This window comes from Aythya ferina (assembly GCF_964211825.1).
Source record: "Aythya ferina genome assembly, chromosome: 23".
Classification (NCBI taxonomy): Eukaryota; Metazoa; Chordata; class Aves; order Anseriformes; family Anatidae; genus Aythya; species Aythya ferina.
The window spans coordinates 1,725,474-1,744,289 of record NC_140321.1 but is presented as its reverse complement, the minus strand read 5'-3'; the positions used below and the strand labels follow the sequence as shown (position 1 = coordinate 1,744,289).

The 18,816-nt window shown below is 55.4% G+C and overlaps 2 protein-coding genes across 6 annotated transcripts in view; both read right to left on the bottom strand.

Moving 5' to 3' along the window:
• The window catches only part of SCN4A (sodium voltage-gated channel alpha subunit 4), a 46,574-nt gene extending 40,212 nt beyond the window's left edge, over positions 1–6,362 (bottom strand). For 2 of the 3 annotated variants that reach the window (XM_084496730.1, XM_084496731.1), the window contains exon 1: positions 4,125–4,509. The gene's annotated coding sequence lies outside the window, so the exon portion shown is untranslated. Of the gene's footprint in view, positions 1–4,124; positions 4,510–6,300 lie in introns of those variants that run through there. The other variant, XM_084496732.1, reaches the window with a different exon arrangement.
• A 476-nt stretch (positions 6,363–6,838) lies between these two features.
• Positions 6,839–17,890, bottom strand: LOC311423112 (vasoactive intestinal polypeptide receptor 1-like). Of its 3 annotated transcripts, XM_084496734.1 has the most exons (13): positions 17,536–17,890; positions 15,678–15,801; positions 12,729–12,836; positions 11,736–11,849; positions 11,469–11,562; positions 11,137–11,269; positions 10,419–10,572; positions 9,880–9,940; positions 9,578–9,644; positions 9,387–9,478; positions 9,109–9,238; positions 8,794–8,835; positions 6,839–8,526 (listed from the first exon to the last, which is right to left on the bottom strand). In XM_084496734.1, the coding sequence occupies exons 1-13, from the start codon at positions 17,542–17,544 to the stop codon at positions 8,434–8,436; spliced, it is 1,221 nt and encodes a 406-aa protein (XP_084352860.1). In that variant the 5' UTR covers positions 17,545–17,890; the 3' UTR covers positions 6,839–8,433. The 3 variants fall into 3 exon arrangements, with proteins under 3 accessions (XP_084352860.1, XP_084352859.1, XP_084352861.1); XM_084496733.1 differs by lacking the exon at positions 17,536–17,890 and having other exon boundaries at positions 15,678–16,262; XM_084496735.1 differs by lacking the exons at positions 9,387–9,478; positions 9,578–9,644; positions 17,536–17,890 and having other exon boundaries at positions 15,678–16,262.
• Positions 17,891–18,816: the final 926 nt, after the last annotated feature.

The following is an 18,816-nucleotide window of genomic DNA, read 5'->3' as shown; positions in this document are numbered from 1 at the left end:
AGCATTTATATGGCCACAGACTTTACGAGGATTAAATACCCGAGGTTTCTATGTCCTTGTCCCCTGCTGCCTTTCACACCTCATTACACCACTGTGCTCAGTGGAGGGACCATGGGGTATGGCAGAAGGGCCACATTTAAGCATTCCTAAACCCTGCTTGGTTCAGGCTGGGACGCAGGGGGAGTCAGGAGCTGTGTGCAAGGGTGGCGAAGCCATCGGCTGCCGTGGGTTTTGTTTCAGCTTGGGGACATTTAAGCTTTTTTTGGGGATGTCTGAGTGCAAAGGGTGGCATGGCTCCTTGTTGCAAAGCTTGATGATTGGAGACAAAAAAAAAAAACACCTTCAGGAATGGTTTTAGGGATGTCACAGCTTGAGAAAGTCCTGCAGGGTGTTTACTTCCCACTGTATTTTCCCTGAGATTTGGAAAAAACAGTGGGTAAAATTGAGAAAAATCTGAAGTGAAATGGTTTTTCTTTGCCCAGGGATAGCACTGGGGGTGGAGAGCTTTGCTTTAAGTCACGCGCATGGATGATTTAACGCCACGCAGAGCACGGCCTGGAGCTGCATTAGTGTGTTTGAGATTATATGAGTTTCTAGCAGCAACTAGGATAAACACTGCTCAGTTGTGCCAGACGAAATTAGCCATTTTATAAACAAGTTTATGTTCCTTTCTGTAAGACGATAACATGCTATTTAAGAGTCTGATGTTTACTATCCCCAGATATATGGTCATGCCTTAATGCTTGGCTGTAACTACTTTGCAAAGCCTATCTGGAAGATATGCGAAGTCTCCAAGTTTTTCTTCTGCAAGCAAACGATTTGTCCGACCCTGCTGTGGGTCACCATGTCTCCTCTGCTGCTGTGTTTCTCAGCCCACTGTGAGCTCACAGTTCTTAGGCTGCCCTGCTTTAAAGGGAGCTGATGTTAAGGCTTAATTACAAGCAAGTAACACCAGTAAAACAAATTAAAAGAATAACACAAACCCTTTCCCCTGCTCTGCTTTCAAATGGTGGCAGGCTCGGCAGGTTTGGAGAGCAAGAAAGAAAATAATCCCTCTTTTGCCAGCATTAAACTATGCATTACTGAGGTTTTTGATGGTCCCCATGAACATCACCCTCCCAGTGCTGCTTGTTGTCCCCAACATATTTTTTTACCCTCCACTCAGTATATTTGGCAATGCAGGAATGCAGGATGCTTCCAAGCAGCATCCATCATGCTGGGGAGCTGGGTGAAGTGCTGCAGGCTGTGATTTGCCCGAAGTTGAGCAAAAGGGCTTGGTCTGTGGAAAGCTGCCCTTGGAAAACAAGCGAGGCTGGTGCTTACAAATGCCTTTGCCAAGTCAGGACAGACAGACAGCGATGCTGCAGCCAGTTTCTGCTCCTCGGCGTCACTGCGGTCCCCCAGCCTGGCGTGGACCAGCTGAGGTCTCTCACCGCCTGTTAAAGCAGTGCCGGCATCGCTGGTACAGCTGCATGCACCAAAGGCTGGATTTGCAGGTGAGATCTTTTCTTTGCTGCCTCGGGGTGCACTGTGGGACAAGGACTCCCCAGCTTTGCTTGGAGGACATGATACATTGCCCTGCATGCCACCTGCCACCTGCACATGCAGCCAGGGTGCTGCTCGCCAGCTGCTCACGAAGGGGTCCCTGTCCTCCCCAGCTGGCTTTGGGGAGCCAAAGTCGTGGTGCTCGGCATGCCACCACCAGCCCCTGGGACCACGGCTGAGCCCCTGCTCTGCCCTTCCCCACATGGGATTCACGTAGACCAACCCTATCCAGCCATTTCTCCTAACCCACCCAAAAATGGAAGAAAGCATGGCAGATTTTTGCTTTCCTGTCTTGCTCAGGGTCTCATGCAACCCTTGCGATAGCACAGGGCACCTGCACCACTTCTCCCCTTCCATCTGCCCCCACAGAGCTGCCTCTGCTCCCACACCTGGCATCATGAACCGCGTGGAAATTAATTTTATTATATTCACCAGTCGCTATTGACCTGGATTTACTTGAACACGGGCACTTTAATGCCTTTTTACCCCCAAGGGTACCTCGGTGTACTTGGAGGTGGGGGTGGCACACGCATAGGCTGGAAGCTGTGAAGTCCTCGGATATTCTCCTGGCCGCAGATGGAAATAGGAGGTTGCAACATCCTGCAGCAACTCGCGCTAACCCTGTCCTGCCCGGAGAGGGGAGCAGGGCTGTCACCTCATCCCAAGGGGGTCGGTGACAGGGGAGACCAGGGATGGGTGGCCGCTGGGGTTTATTTGGGGTATTTGGCCGTGGTGCAGGCTTGGGAAGGGTTAAAGCGGGGACCCTGCGCTTGCCCCCTGCCCACTGCTGGCACTCGGGTGACATCCAAGCCCTGCTCCTCCCTCCCGGCCCTGCCAGCAGCTCCCATGTCAGCCTCAGAAAAGATCTGAGCATGGCGGCAATGAAGGCAGAGAGGGGACGGTGGGGGGGAAGGGAGGGTGGAGGTGGGCTCGGGGACCCCCATCTTCACCAGGGGACCTCAGCGCCGCGCTGCTGCCTGCGGGTGTGCAGGCAGCCAAAATGCCGGGGTCACCGGTGAGTGGTGCTGGGAGCAGGTTCCCAGGCTGGTGCTCATGTGGCGTTTGCAATATTGGGGTGTCTGCAGCATCCCACAGGATGCCCATTTTCCCCCATTTTCCCCCATCAGACCCCCATACCTCCTATATATGTATGTATATGTATATGTATATGTATATATATATTTATATATATATATATATATATATATATATATTCCTCTTTCCTCATCTACACCAAAGGATCTCCTTCCTGTCCCCAAACAAAACAACCTCATTAGCCCAACCTGCTGAACACAGAGGCAGTGCTGCTCAGGGCATCATTCCCTGCTGCCTGTTTCTCTCCTACCCCAAATCCAGCAAAGTTTCCCCACGGGAGATGAACCCACTCCACGGGGTCCCTTTGCCCTGGGTGATGCTCACCAGACACTTACGTACACACTGCAGCACGGAAAACAGCAAGTGCTGTGCAAATATTAGCATGGCCGAGTCAAAGCAGGACACTGTGTGCTCTACCCAGTTCCCATAAACGTGCCCTGTCCCCGTGAACTGTTGCTACATCAGGCATTTTCCTAGCATGGACTGGAGAAGCTCACAGCCTTGGTCGTTCAACCTCAGGTGCAGGACCTTTCCTGTAAAGCTGAGGACTGACTGGTCATATCCTGTTGTCCCTAGGGTTTTATGCAAGTGATGCTCATCTGCCATGTCTACTATTAAATGTTTTGCAGCATGTTTTGCTCGCTGCAGCCCCTTGTGACGGGGTGGGCGGGGAGGAAATGCTTGCCTTTTCCTGCAGACCTTGCTCTGCAGATCAGCCCCAGATCCAGACAAGTGGGATGGGTGTGGGGGGACTGGGGTGACTATATGCCTCTGGATTGAACCCAAAATGAGACTGGGGTTTCAAAGTGGTCCCATGAGCAATGGGAGCCCCGTACAGTAGGGCTGCAGGGGTGCACCCCAAAACTGAGCGGAGTCGCACCTTGGTGCTGCCGGTTTGTGTGCTGATGGGGGCCATGGCCTTGCACCGTGGCGGCCCCGGTATCACAGCAGAGGAGTCCCTTTGCGTCCCGCCTCCCTGTGGGGACAGGAGCCTTCCCGAAAGGGGACACTGCGAGGCACTGCACAGACCTTTCCTGCAACCTTGGCTTGGCCAGGCCGAGGTTTATATTTAGATCTCCAGGAGAAGCCAGGAGAAAGGCGACTTGTGACTTTTCAGCCGTGCCCACTGCTTTCTTCCTCTGGCCGGCGACTCGCAAATGGGTGGCCTGTCACCTCCCCCCACCGCCCCTCTCATCCCATAACGCTGCCAAAGCTCCGGTGGCTGCTGACACCCATGTCCCCACACCCTGCTGGCCCTTTTCTAGGGACTCTACCCCCTGCTTCTGACTGTTTTTGGCACAGGGGGATCAAAACCCCAAACCCCCAGAATACCGAGTTTCTGAAATGGTGACGACTGCGGGGGCTTCGCTGTCCCCACAGTGAAACCCCGTCACTAGCTTGCACTGCCAGAAAGAGAAACCTGGGGACATCCAAGCCCCTGCCCGGTGGCCTGGCATTGTCCCAGGGCTGGATCCGGCACTTACCGTTGGGTGAAAAGAGCAAAATCCCAAGGAGAGACCTTTCGGGGCCAGATTTTCCTTCTCCTTCGACTCCTGGAGGCTTTGGCTCCGAGAGTGCCTGTTGGCAGAGCAGCTGCTGCTGCTGTCAGATGGTCATGAGTGAAACCTGAGGACATGCAGGGTCCTTCAGGTAGCCTCCAACGTCTCAGCTGTGGCATTCGTCCCCGGCAGCGCCAATCAAGGGGGTGGCGGCGTCTGCATCGCCCGGCGGACCCCCCCCCCGTGCTCCACAGCCAGCCGGCCATGCCCCGAGCTGGGGACGTGGCCACCCAGCATGTCCCCAGCAGCGCAGCAGGATGTGCCAGATGTTGAGGTGGCCTCGGGCTTGCTCTAGCCCCAAATTGGGCATGGGGAGGTGGCGAGGGACCCCGGCCAGCACCTCCTCACCTCTCCCAAAAGTGACGCGCAATTGGAAAGTGCAGCGGGACAACTGCAAGGCGAGGGGGAGGACGGGACAGGGGGACGGGACACGGTGCCAACCCCACTGCCAACATCATCTGCAGCCCTTTGGCAGCATTACTGCAGCCACACAGCACCCAGCACTGGCCTCAGCTCCTCCTCTCTGCTCTGGGGGCTCCAGCTCCTGCCCCACACGAGCCCCACAGAACCACAGCACCAGCAGCACCCCACAAACCACAGTGCCAAGTGCTCGAGGCTGGCAGGGACCTCTGGGTCCCTCTGCTCCAACCCCTGCTGCCACCCAGAGCAGGGTGCCCAGGACCATGCCCTGGACTGTGCCCAGGACCACGTCCACCCCATGATGGCTGCAGTGCTGGGCTTGCCCTGCTTCAGCACCATCACGTCTTGTGTCTCCGTGTCCCCTGCTGCATGCTGTGCCAGACCTGCAGGTCATACCCAAATCAGGGACAGTGTTAAAGGGAATCTTGCTCTGCCTTGCATGATAGGGCTTTTGGGTGCTCTTTGCATGTTTTGGGGGGATGAATGGGGGACACAGCGGGCACCCAGGGCAGGGAGGAAGGTGCAGGGGTGTCTGTGCTCATCTCACAAGGTTCATCCCTTTTGGGGTGCATCGACCACCCAGCCTGTTCCAGAGGGGACTCACCATTACCTCTCAGTTCTGTGCCACCCTTCTGATGCTCGCCTTGTCCTAAATCACCCAGCAGTGAGTTTCCCAAAATCAGTGAGCAGCCAAAGCCAGAGGAAGGAGGTGGTGAAGAGCCCTGGCTTTGCTCTGAGGAGTTTGCTACAACCAGTGCATCTGGTGGTGGAGGGCAGGGACAGGGCCATCCCCCCTCTGTGGCTCTGGGGACTTTCCGCTTGCCCTCTTGGCTGTAGCAGGGTATTTGGGGGATGCCTGGTGGTTCCGTCAGCTTCCCAGCCCTCAGATGCCTTGAGCCCAACCTTGTCAGCACCGGGAAGCCCCTACAAGCTGCATGGGGTGTTTTGCTTTGCATACAGCCTAGAGCAAACTTGGTGGGGGGCATACAAAGGTGGAAGCTCCAGGATATGTTCTAGGAAGCTGGGGGCACCCTGGGGTGCCCAGCAGGGCACTGGGCATGCAGGAGAGCACAGCTCTGCCTGCATAGATTGGCTGCATCTCTGCAACCAGAACGGGAGCTTGAGGTGCCTGGGGTGCCCGTGACACTAATGTGGGTGCAAAACCAGCAGCAGAAGTGCCTTTGGGGTGACAGGGTGGGATAAGGGCAGTGCCTGGGTGTTTGAGGTGCTTTCGCTTGCAGCTCCCCCCAAGCAGCTGGTGCTGGGTGCATCCTGACCCTCCTGTACCACCAGATCCTTGCTGCCTCTGTGGGAATCTGCGGGGCTGAGCTTTGGCAGGATCCAACCCATGGGGAAGGGGCACTTGCAGCAGCAGGGCAAAGTCCCCACACCACAGAACTGGGCACATCCCAGAGCAGGGATGAAGAAGCGGGTGAAGCACTGGGGGCACCCTCAGCATGGGCACCTTGTGGGGCACCCTGGCATGCCCAAGCAGTGCAGCCTGGCATCCCATGGCAGATCCAGGGATGCGAGCAGGGGAAGAAGCTACAGGCAAAGGCACAGCTTCCCCCAGCCCCGTCGCTGCGAAGAGGGGTGCGCAGAAGGGTCCCAAATCTTGCTGAAGCCTTGGGACATGTGTGGGCTTGGCTGCCTGCTCCCCCGAAGCGGCGAGGCCCCTTACCTTCCTGCCTGTAGGGTCCCTTGGTGCTGGAGCCCGGGGTCCCCAGCCGAGCTTGCCAAAGGGCGGCTGCGGGGCCGCTGCTGCCTTCGGGGCTGTCCCGGGGATCCGGTGTCAGTGCCCGCGGAACGGGGCCGTAGTGCCACCCACCGGCTCCAGACAAAACACCCCCCCCCCACCCAGCACCCCCCCGGCCGCACCCCCAGGGCACGGTGGGCTACGGGTGGGCGATGGGTGGCCGCTTCCTGCGACACCCCACTCCGTGGCCCCACTGAGCCGGAGGACAGCCGCCCCAAATCCGAAGTTATAGGGCACGATGCAGGTAGAGACACAAAACCTTTGCAAACTTTTTGCAAACCTATCACAAAGTCTCTGCGGCAGGGTCACATCAGCCCCCCCCCCCACCCCCCCCCCCCGCTAAGGTGGAGCCCTGCCTTTGTGGGCACCACTGTGCTCTGGGATGCCATAGATTCGATGCCCAGCAAGCCCCAGAGGGACATTTGGGGTGCAGGTTTAGCACCAAAAAGGGCCCATCCACGGCTGCAAATGCATGCAAAAGCCAGTGCTTTTCAAAGCTTTATGGCAATGGTGACATTCCCTCCGAGCATCCCCAGCCCTGGTGCAATCTGTCTCCCTCCTCTCCCTGCCCTCATCTTCCTTGCTAATGATGGAGAGGGATGTTTATTCACCTGCGGTCTCTTGGCAGCTGCAGGCAGGCATTTATTTGGCAGCTGCTGTACCCCTCAGGAGGTTTCCTGGCCGGCGAGGCAGGATGCTGCTGGCCCGTGGGGCTGGTTAACAGAGCATCCTCCATCTCACCTTAAATCAGGTCTGGGGCTCTGCTTCCTTCTCAATGCCTCTTCGTGAGAGCAGGCAGGATCTCTGGAGATCCGGTAGTCTGGAAAGGGGCCAGTACGTGGGTTTTATTTAAGGAAGGACATGTGGCTACGTGGAGAAATTACAACCCGGGAAGCTTGAGAGGCTCTGATGAGATCGGATGGCTCGGGTCTCAGGAAAGCAGCACGGCTGGGGGAGGTTTGGGAAAGGGCATCCGAGGCCTTTCTTGCTACTGGAGATGCCGTTTGCTAAGGCAGGAGCTTAGCGTGGGGCAAGCGAGGGTTGCTTGTGGGGCAAATGGGACAGGCTGTGGCATGGGGGTGACTCTGACTGGAGGGGACGCCGGGCAGAGCTGATGCCTGCAGGACATGGCACACTGGCACCCCCAGCCCAGCCCAGCTGCATCCCTCCTGCGGTCCTGCTGTGTCCTCTCCATCCCTTGTCCCTCGCCCAGAGCCTGGACACTTTACCAGACATACAGAAAACAGATGTTCGTTCTCCAGAGGTATTTCCAGGTGTTACCATTGATGGCAGGGTTTCCATCAGCTAGCAAGCTTGGCACTGAGTTTGTGGTCTGGGTTTGTGCAGCAAACAAGCCTCTGAAAAGCAGTGCTGGATTACAGAATAAGATTTTATCGGCAAATGCCCACCAGTTCCTGGCAAACCATCCCATCCCTCTGGTGCTGGTGCTGGGCACTGAGTGGCCGAAGTGACTGGCATGGGAGTAGGGGAAACATCTCAGAATTATGGGGAGAACGCGAGTAATGGGAGCATTGGGGGATTGTAGAGCTGTTGGGTTTGGTTTGTCTTTGTATTTGCTTCTCCCACCCCCAGGATGGCTGCCAGGGACTATGTTTAGGCATCTTCCCCTAAGGGAAATGATTTTGTAAATAAACGAGGGAGGGGGAAAAACATTGGTAAATCCCTTCAGCACTGGGGCCACTTCAGTTTCCATTCTGGTGACAAACGAAAAATGCCAGGTGTCCTTTTTAAAATATGTGTGTTTCCTAGCCAGCCCCAGGGCAGAAAAGGAGGAGAAGCATGCTTTGCCTTGCTGAGTGAATTGCAAGTAGAGCTCTGGGTAGGTGAGACCCCAGCACGTATCAGTAAGAAGCCTCCACAGACACCAGCACCCAAGTGGGCAGAGCCTTTCCCCATGGGCTGCTCACATCAGCCTCTGAAGGCGCAAGACCCAGAACCTACAAATCCCCTTTTACTGTGGTTCTTGGGGCTGTACTCATGGAGCCGCACCACCACCACCATCCACAGGGAGAAATTTCCCCCCAGACGCCATCCTTGTCATGCTGTGAAGTCTTGGGTGGCCAGGTTGAAGACGTTGCTCTCCATGGACGACTGCCACTTGCCCCAGTTCCTCTTGATCTCAGCCTGGACCTGAAGCGACAGCATGGACTGGTGCTGGCTCCAGGGGCACCACCATCACTCTGCAGAGGGGTGGGAGCTGCACCCCAACCAAGGGTGGAGTCGGAGTGCAAGAAAGAGGAGACCCTGTGCCTGTCTGTGTGCCCATGTGCGCACACAGGCACGGCTGCACACATGTGATGCACATTGGAGTGAGCCCCTGGGGGTGTCTGTGTGCCCACGTGCAAATCAGTGGTGCTCAGGGGTGGGTGCTGTGCATGCCATGGGGGTGACACTCACCTCCCCGTTCAGGAAGCAGTAGAGCAGAGCGACCAGGAACCCCTGAAAAGCACAGAAAGAACATGTTCCACCCAAGAGAAGGGGCCAGACCCCTCTATGCTCATCTGCTACCTACATTTAGCACCCACTGTGCCTCTTACTGAGGGCAGCACAGGTATGGGATTGAATGCAAGCCCCAGCAGCACATCCTGTGGGCTCCTGGTGTGATGGGATGGGATGGGATGGGATGGGATGGGATGGGATGGGATGGGATGGGATGGGATGGGATGGAATGGGTACCTTGGGATTTCACCTGCCCATCTCCCCCATCTGCACCTGGTAGGAGCCGAGGACCAGCTCAAAGTACAACCGGGCATCCACGCCAATGTGTTCGGGGAAGAGCGCGAACACCACGTAGTGCACCCCGAAGAGGGGGATCAGGAGCAGCGTGGACTTGGTCAGCCTCCTGCAGAGAGGGATGGCGTGAGTGGGGCTGAGTGTGGGTGGTCACAGCAGCCCGGGGGCCCCGGGGATGGTCCTTCCTTCGGGGAGCCCCGGGGCCTCCTGAATAGCAGGGTGAGAGGAGCTGCCCTTTGCTTGAGCTATGTACCCACATGTACTGCTGCTTATAGTTTTTGCTGATGTCTGGGGACCTTATCTTCTGTGCTAACATCCTGGTAACGTTGAGGAAGATGAGGAAGTTCACCTGCCATGGAAGCCTTGGCTCAGGATCTGCACAGAGCCCCAGCTGGGTCCCCGCATCCATCTAGGCCCCCTGGGATGCTTGCAGTGGGGACATACTCACAAATATGGCCAGGAGGATGGGAGCCTTGATCACCCACCAGAACCGGCTGGTGTAGTCATCCCAGCAGCTGTGGGAGAGGAGAACAAACCCACCCGCTCCCTTTTAGCCCAGGTCCCAGCCCCTCACCCCATTGGCATGGGTGTCTTTGTGCCCCACCAGAAAATAGAACAAGCATTAAAATAAATTGCTGCCCCAGTTCTCCCCTCCTGAGCCTCATACACAAGAGGTTTGTCCCCTTGGACTTGCACAGGGGACACATGGTCAAGCTGGCCCAGAGGAAGAAGAGGGGTGTCTGCACTTACCCATGGTTGTCGTACTGCAGCCTGGTGGCCACCCACACGCACACCGTCAGCATGGGGACACCTGCAAGGAAAGGACCCGGGCAGGGTTGTGGCATCACCCCAGGGCTCTGGGCACCTTCCTTCCATCCCTTGTCCCTCCAAACCTATGTCAGAGCCAGGCCTGAGGCCCTGGAGGTGGCAGGAGGGTTCCTTCAAGTTTTAGAATGGGATGGTGGCCACTGATGGTGCTGCACCTGTATGTGTGTGTGTCACCTCCTGGCCACCCTCCTGCCAGCTCCTACACCCAACCTGGCTCTTGGGACGGCTGTTTGCAGCCCCCAGATACAGGAGGGGAGTGGGAAGGATTTGCCTGTGCCCCATCCCGATCACATACAGGATGGGTGGGCAGCAGGTGCTGTGAAGTCTCTACGTCTGGTACCAGTGGAGCCATCTGGGTGATGGCTGGGGATCAGTGATGATCTTGGGATCAGTGATTGCCTGGTTCTGCACTGCTGGGACCTCACTGGAAGGGGCAGATGTGCTGGGGAGGGCACACTCACCCCAGCCGATGAGGATGTACCACCAGATGTAACTCTTGTCGGAGGTGAAGGTGAGCAGCAGGAGGGTCTGCAGGTACATGCCCTCCACCAGCAGCCAGTAGAAGTTAGCCAGGACCGAGTACTGGAAGAAGGCGATGGCTGCTTTGCAGTTCACCTGCGAGGATTGGGAGGAGAAAAGCTCAGTGGTGCTGGCTGGGAGGCAGACCCCATCCCGAGGATACAGGGGACAGCTGGCCTCCCGTCTGCCTGCTTAAGGAGACCCGTGGTGCCCTTCTAGTGCAGCCCCAGGGATGCTGCAATGCTCCAGCCTGGCACCTCGCACAGGTTGGCCCATGGACTATGCAGTTATCGTAGGACCTTTAGAAACCTGTATTTGTGGGTGTCCTTGATGTCGTATCTGTGTCCTTTCTGTTCTTATTGGCAACCCCAAACCTACACATCTGGAGCTGCAAGGTTTGTGTGCACATGAGCTCTGTTGGGGTTGTGCAGAGCTACAGCTCTGCTGGAGACCAGAGATGGCTTTGAGGGCAAGAACATGTTCTCTCACAGACAGGACCCATCCAGCTAAGCTGTTGTGAACCTCCCAGGGTCCACTGAGTCTTTTCCAGAGATCCTCACAGCCTCTGTGTCCCTCTTTGCAGTGCTAAATCTGCTGCAAATGCAGCCAGACCCTTCCAGACCAGCACACGCAGTGCCTGTGCAAGGCTCAGCACCTCACCGTTGACATTGTGCAGTGGTCAACGGACTCGTCTGAGAAGAGGACAGCATCCTTGATGAACACGGCAGCCCCACGCAGGATGAAGGAGGTGAAGAAGTGGATGTGGATGGAGTTCCTGGTGCAGTGCAGCTTCCTATGGGTGGAAGAGATGCACCGTGTCCAGGCAGGAGAAGAAAGGGCAGCCTGAGGGTTTTATGTCTGTCTGTCCCTGGTCATCCGTGGTGCAGGGATGGTGCTGGCAGCACCGGGAGGGGAGAGGTGGAGAGCAGCCATCCTCTGCTCACGGTTTGCCTCCAGGTCCAGCTCACAGAGCAGCCAGTGTCGAGCCCTACCTGAAGCAGGAGAATATGCCAATGGCCAGGAACAGGGCTGCCAGGGATGTGGAGTAGCCGCAGGTGTAAAGCACCTTCATGGTGACGAAGTAGCCTTTCTGGAAGGGAAAGCACCAAACGAATGAGGTGGCACAGGCTGGGGGTCTCATCTGCCATGGGCAGGGAGATGGTGAATCCTTTGCCTTTTGCAACCATGCAGACAAGCTCTGATCCCCACAGGTGACAAGGATGAGGCCACCAAAATAACCCCAACAGCATGGGACCCACTTGCCTTGGCCTCAGTGTCGTTGCCACTCCTGATGTCCTCCAGCTCGCAGGCGTTGTAGTAGGGTGGGCTGGGGAGGCTCCATCCTGCCTCGGTGCAGTTCCTCTGGATTAGCACTGCAGTGGCAGGACAGGACCTCACAAGAGCACCATCGCCCCTCATGCCAGCCCTGGCTTCTGCACCAGCACCCCCAAAATGTCCACCCACACTTTGAACTCCGGGATGGTGCCTAAATCACTTCCCATGAGGACGTCCACCAGCGTGGTGGCACTGGCAGCAGGGGGCGGTGGGCACTACAGGAGCACGAGCACATCCCATCAGTGCTGTGCTGGCAGGGCAGGGCACAAAAACCAGCGTCACTACCCACAGTGGGAGGGAAGGAAGGGCGGATGGGGACTTCTCCATTCATCAAGCTTCCCCTAAGCTTTTTTTTTCTTCATTTTTCCCCTAATGCAAGCATTCACCAACCCTCCATCACCTTTTCAATTACACCCAGCCAAGGGAGCACCTGGTTGCCATTCAGGTGCTTTCCTTTGCACTTCATTGCCTCCGAGATGGATGGAGGCAGCTGCTCCCATGGCAGCAGCGCCTGCTCTGGCCCTGAAATAATCATGATTCTGTGCTATATTTTTCACCAGTGCGGCTCGGGGCAGTACTGAGCATGTCAGGTGCATTAGTCCAGTCTGCAGATGTGGAAAGGAGTGCACCAAGCAGCTGGGGGACTGGCCCAGTGCCACACAGGCTGGAGGATAATGCCCCCCAAATGCTCTGCCCAAAAGGGAAAGTATCCATTGGGTGATGAGAGGGCTTGGGGATATCCCTGGTGTGGCAGCACCCTGTGTCTCTGCTTTCACCCACCCCCCCTCCTTGGGTTGTGTTTTGCATCGAGTTTTAGGAAGGGACAGGAGCTGTGGGACTGGAGGAAAGGGCTAGGGAGGCATCAGGATCCGTGCGAGTGGGGATGAGCATCTGGGGCTGGGTTCAGAGCCCCGCACCTTTGGACTTCTTGAACACGTGGAGGATGTCAGGACAGGCGACGGCTTGGGATTGACCAACGGGCACAGCTGGCCAGCAGCTTACTCCGTCCCACGCCGTCTGGCAGCCTGGAAAGGGACGGGATGATCAGGGGACGTGCTGGGAGGTGACAGCCCCCAGCCCCATAAAAACATGGCGTGGCTGTAATGGGAGAGCGGGGACCGGCTGGCCGTCACCATGTCTTGCTGTACCTGGCAGGAACCGGGAGCATCCCAGTTCTGGGAACAACCCAAGGGGTGCAGGGAAGGGCTGGGAACTCCCTGGTGGCACCTGAAATAATGCAGGTTTCCTGAGCTGAATTTCTACTGCAAGGAGGGCGCAAAGTGCCACCCCTGTAAATCCTGTCTGGTGAAGGGGATGCGACAGGGGAGGATTTGGAGGGTCCTGGAGGAGTCAGAAGCCTCATTTCTATATGGGATGCCCTTGGGGAGGCTCTCATCACACCAGGAGCAGCAGGGCCACCAGAAGTGCTCCTTCCTCTAAGAACTTGCAAAAAAGTTGCCAGGACAGAGGAGGGGATGAGGCAGAGAGAGGGGAGGAAGGAGAAAGAAAGGAGAAAGCACCACTAGACTTGCTGGAGGATAATTAGCTAAGCCACATTGTGCTCCCCTCTTTAGCACTAATCCAGGGTTTAAATGACTCTCAGATCACTTTGGAAAGGAGCACAGTGGAGGAGATGCAGGGCCTTGAAGAATTAGTGCTGCAGCGCTAACAGACACACAGACACACACGTCCAGGACAGCTCCCCTCCTTGCACACGTATGTGATTAACCTTGGAGATACACATTATTAACCCGGAGCCACAGCTATTCCCAGCCAGGGAACGGGGACTCAGACACATCTAATTAGTTTTCTCTGATTTCAGCGAGGTGGGCTGGGAGTATCTGGCCAGGCTTGGAGGGCTTTGCAGGGCTGGCATTACAGCACTGAGGTATGTCTTCATTTGTCATCTGCTGGGACTGTTGCTGAGAGGGGTTGCTTTGTTTTTAGGAGTTGGTGCAGAGCATCTGGATGTGTCTGCCCCACTGTATAAAGGCATCTTTTGCTGTATGCAGTGGTGAGAGCTGTGAGATGCCTGGTCAGGAACCAGAGGAGCTCTGCAGGGAATAAAGGTGCTGGGATCAGGGGGAAAGGTTTAAATCCCTCTTCCCACTCTGTTTGCCTGGGCTGTTGCAGAATCCAAAACAAAACAAAACAAAACAAACAAACAAACAAAACAAAACAAGCAAGCAAACAAACAAACAAAAAAAACACAAAATCAAAACACCGCATTTCTAAGCGCTGCGGAGAATGGGCAAAATGTTCCCATGGAGAAGAGGTGACGGAGGCAACTTCTGCAGGGACAGAGCAAAAAACTGAGCAGAAAAACCAGCAGCGAATCTCTGCAAACCTGCCTATGCCTGCAGGAGGTTGCTGTGGCTTTGGTGTCCCCACACTGTCCCCAGGAGCCACCACTTCCGCATGCTGTCCCCAGGCTGCCACCAGCCAAAGCACACGGCTGTGGTTTGGCTTGCCCCAAAGCACCATAGTTCATCAGATTTTGAAACTTCCCTGAGCAAAACACTATCCTCATGGTGTTCTTCTTGATTTGGCAGAAAGGAGCTTTTTCCATCAAAATGCCGTTTGATGGGAAGTTGCAGCTCAGCATTTCCACTGGTTAATTGTATGCGGCTGTGCCAGGGTTGGTGCCCTATTTTGTGCTGCTCCGACTGGCATCTGGAGATCTGCAGAAGCCTTGCTGGGTGGTGGTTTCTTTCCAAATACCTCACTGCAGTGAACACCACAAGTACCACGTACGTGGAAGAAAAAGCACTGCAAAAGTGATCTCTAAGCAGGTTTCAAGCTGGGTTCCCCAGCATGATGCTGAAGCTTCAGGTCCCTGTCCTGGTCCTCGCTATATTGCTACCATGTCCAGGACAGCATCCCCCCAGCACTTTATGCCAGCTCTCAGCAGGACACTCCCCATGGTGGCACCAACAAGCAAAGGGAAGGGATAAATTCAGTTCAGGTGGGCAGTGGAGGCTGCAGCCAAGCAGGAAACTTGGTATTAAACACTGAATTTAATTAATCGTGCCTCTTGGTTATTTTCCTAGAGTGCGATTCTTTCTCCTTGGCTGGCACGATCTGGGCTGCACAATGGACCTTTTCCAATCAACTTGGCTTTTCCCTGCTAAGCAGGAGGATACGTTATATCTCTGCACAGTTACTTAAGCAATTATGCACTTTAACATGCATTTATTGAGATGCTTCATTTTTACATTTGTATTAGATGAGATCCATTGAATGACGCATTTCTTATTCACTAGGTGATAATTTTTATCCAGAATTTGAGCCAAGCTGCTCTTGGATGGAAATTGAAATGCAGTTAAAAAAAAAGTAATGTACAAAAGCAGCACTTTATTTTTTTTCCTTTTTTTCTTTCTTATTTTTTTTTCTTTCTTCAATTAGTTAATCAGTTTAAAAGTCCCGGATATGTAAAAATTAAGTTGCTCAAAACATGTTTTGCACTGAAACTAACTGAATTAGCAAGACAAGAAGGGGCGCCGTGCTGTGCGATGCTTGTGGCAGGGACCAGGACTCTGCGGTGCCCATGCCCAATGCCTGTACTTCGGTCTGGGGCAGATCCAGGGCAGGACGATCTGTTTGGGGCAGAACTATGCCATCCTTTTATTGCATGTGCCATATGCAATGTGGGTGGCCTCAGCCCCTGTGGCTGTTTGCAGCTCCCTGCCCACCCGTACCCCCCCAGGTGCCATCTCAGCCCCCATTTCCCTGCAGCAGCACATTTTGGGGTTCTCCAAGGATGCTGCAACCCCTCTACCATAGACTCTCATCCAAAGCCCCCCATAGCACATCCTCCCCTTTGTCCCTAGGAAAATGTGCTTGCGTGTGGGGAGGGCTGCGCTCACCTTGCTGCCCGTGGGCGGTGGGGGCGGCTGGATTTCGGCTTTCACTCTTGATAATCTCCAAGCACTCAGCCTCTTGCTCTTGGAAATAGAGGACGACAGAGCAGTCGGGATGCGTTGCTCGCACCTTGGGGAGGGAATGCACAGACGGCAGGACGCCGGGCATTAAAAAGCCTGACTAGGAAGGAAACCAGCTGATATTCACTATTTCTACTGCAGCCAGCCCCAGGAGAGCCTATCTACGTAGCTGTGCTTTCAGACCCTGACATTTCCTTAGCTTTCTACTGTTTGACTTGTAAACATCATAAAGAACCGCCGCAATTATTTCTAATTCCCTCCAAAAGCAAGTGATGCTTAAGGGCACCGCTCTGCCCAGATGCACACGCTGTGCAGAGGCTTTAAAAAGAGAGGGGCTGACCCCATCAGCAGGACAGATGCAAGAGAACCATGTAATTAAAGATTTAAAAAAACACCTATTCAGGCATGGCTAATCCTTCCCCCGCCCTCCTCCTTCAAGGTTTTGGTTTTGTTAGCAGAAGTGATGAGACAGTGAAAAGCACACCCTGTGGCTCCCAAAAATGCAGGGGATGCATGAGGATGGGCAAATGGACCAAATGGGAATTAAAGCCCTGTCCTCCCTGCCCTGTCCAGGCTGCTTCTTGCAGTCCCTTCACCTCCTCCAGGAAGTTTTGTTTCCTTTTGCTGCTGAATGCAAAATATGCAAGGAAATTCCTGGCCTGCAAAATGCATTTTGGCGGTGGCCATTGTGCAAAACACTGAGAAAGCTCACAGGACTTTGGAGCACCACAGCAGGTACGGGACTGTGCTCCCTTCAGAGCCAACCCTGCGCCGTGCCCCAGTTTCCCCATGTGAGAAATGAGCTGATGCCATCACTCTCCTAATAAAGCCCCAAAGCACCCTCTGACACCTTTCTCTTTCTTTTTCTTTTCTTTTCTTTTCTTTTCTTTTCTTTTCTTTTCTTTTCTTTTCTTTTCTTTTCTTTTCTTTTCTTTTCTTTTCTTTTCTTTTCTTTTCTTTTCTTTTCTTTTCTTTTCTTTTCTTTTCTTTTCTTTTCCTTTCCTCCTTTCCTTTCCTTTCCTTTCCTTTCCTTTCCTTTCCTTTCCTTTCCTTTCCTTTCCTTTCCTTTCCTTTCCTTTCCTTTCCTTTCCTTTCCTTTCCTTTCCTTTCCTTTCCTTTCCTTTCCTTTCCTTTCCTTTCCTTTCCTTTCCTTTCCTTTCCTTTCCTTTCCTTTCCTTTCCTTTCCTCTTCCACCCCTTTCGTTTCCCCTTCCTTTCCCTTTCTTTTCTCTTTCTTTTCCCTTTCTTTTCTCTTTCTTTTCCCTTTCTTTTCGCTTTCTGTTCCCTTCCTTTTTGCTTTCTTTTCCCCTCCACTGGCCCCCAAGTCACCCAAAGTCCGTGGGGAGCATGGTGTTACTGGGAGCCACCCTGCAGGACACACGGGGTTTTCCTCCTTGGGGATGCCCTGGACCATCTCATTCCATCCTGAGCTTTGCTGGTGGACCTGGTGTCACAGCCTCAGGGTGCTGCCATTGTCACCTCCCTCCCTGCCTGTCCCTACTGCCTTTCAGCAAACCCTCCCCCCGAAGCTCCTGTGAAAGCAGGTGCAGCTTGGTGTCCCCACTGCCAGCTGGCTGGGATGGGAACAGGTAGTGGGAGGGATGTGGATGGGGACAGGAACACGCTGGGGACACCTGACCCTGTGGGGTCACCCACCCCACCAGGACTGCGGGTGCTCCGCTCCCCCGGGTTGGTGGGCCCCGAGGTGGTCATCACAGGCAGGGGCCCGCCACTCTCACTGCCCCCCTGACCTCCCCATCCCCGTCCTCCCTGGGGACACTTACCCAAAGCATCGGGAGTGCGAGCAGCAGGAGCAGCAGCGTGCAGGAGCCGGGGAGCTGCCACGGCACCCCATGGCTGGAGACAGCCCCGTGCTGCCCGGTCTGTGGGTGTCCCAGCTCAGTCCCCAAGGGGCTGGGGCCAGCCCAGATCCTTCTGCATGGCCCTGAGCACTGGGGGGACCCCAGCTCCCAGGGGTGCCCCTGCTCTCCCTGCTCCTTCCCAGCCCTGTCCTGTACCCAGGTCCCTTCAAGCCACTTTCCCTCAGGGGGTGCTTGGTCCCCGAAGGTGGCCCTGACCTGCTCCCAGTGTCCCCCCAGCTCTGCCCAGCGCCCACGGCTCCTTCTCTCTGCCGGACTGAATGTCACAGCTCCCGGGTCTGGCCGTGTGCAGGCTCCACCCTCTGCTCCCCCTCCCCACGCACAGGGCTGGCTGCCAGGAGCAGCATGGGGGGGACACCCAGCCTGGCACTGCCATGGCCCGGTCCCCTGCACCCTCTTATCTGCACCCCTTGGAGCCCTGGGACCCCCTCCAGCTGTGCCCAGGGGCATGCACTGGGGGGGCCGCGGAGTCCTCTTGCCTGCGCTTTGGATGCAGCTGAGCTGGAAACCCGATGTCCAAAGGCTTTGGGAAGTGGGGGTGCAGACAGGACTGATCCAGGGTGGGGTGCAGGGGGCGTGCTGAGGGGCACGCTGCTCCCCAGCCAGCTCTGTCTGGTGCTAGAGTAGCCCTGCGGGGATGTCGTGGTGCTGGGTTGGTGCACACTCTCATGTGCAAACACATGCCCTGACACGCTTTTGCATACCTGGATGGGTGCATGCACAGGGTGCAGGGATGCTCCTTCAAGCCCTGTGTGCATGGGAGGCTCTGTGGGCAGCTGCCCATCCTGCCTGCTCACCTGCATGGGCTGGGACACCTCCGATCCCCTTTCTAGAATGGGGAAAAGGCTGGAAAGGACTAGAAGATGGGTGTGTGGCTGGCTCTGTAGGATAAACTTAACTCTGCCCCATCCAAGCATGCTCAAAGTCCTTGGATTCCAGAAATCCGCGTGAAACCCCAGCAAAGTGCAAAATGGAGGGTTTTAATCTGCGCTGAGCTCATGATCTTGGTGCTTGGGTGCAACCAGGATGCTGGGTACAGAGCAGAGCAGGTGGCACAAAATGCCCAGCGCAGCATCCCTGCCAGCCATGCCCTGGGCACTTCTCCATGGCTGTACATGTATATCTACATCTCAGCCCCATGCTGCAAAGCACCAACCCCTTTAGCACATGGAATTTTGACCCAAA

Coding starts and splice junctions, on each gene's coding strand:
- LOC311423112 (XM_084496733.1), bottom strand. CDS start 15,840: ATGCCCGGCGTCCTGCCGTCTGTGCATTCCCTCCCCAAGGTGCGAGCA. Junction 10,573..11,136: donor ACCACTGCACAATGTCAACG/GTGAGGTGCTGA, acceptor CAATCCTCGCAG/GTGAACTGCAAAGCAGCCAT. Junction 9,941..10,418: donor GTACATCCTCATCGGCTGGG/GTGAGTGTGCCC, acceptor CTTTCCTTGCAG/GTGTCCCCATGCTGACGGTG.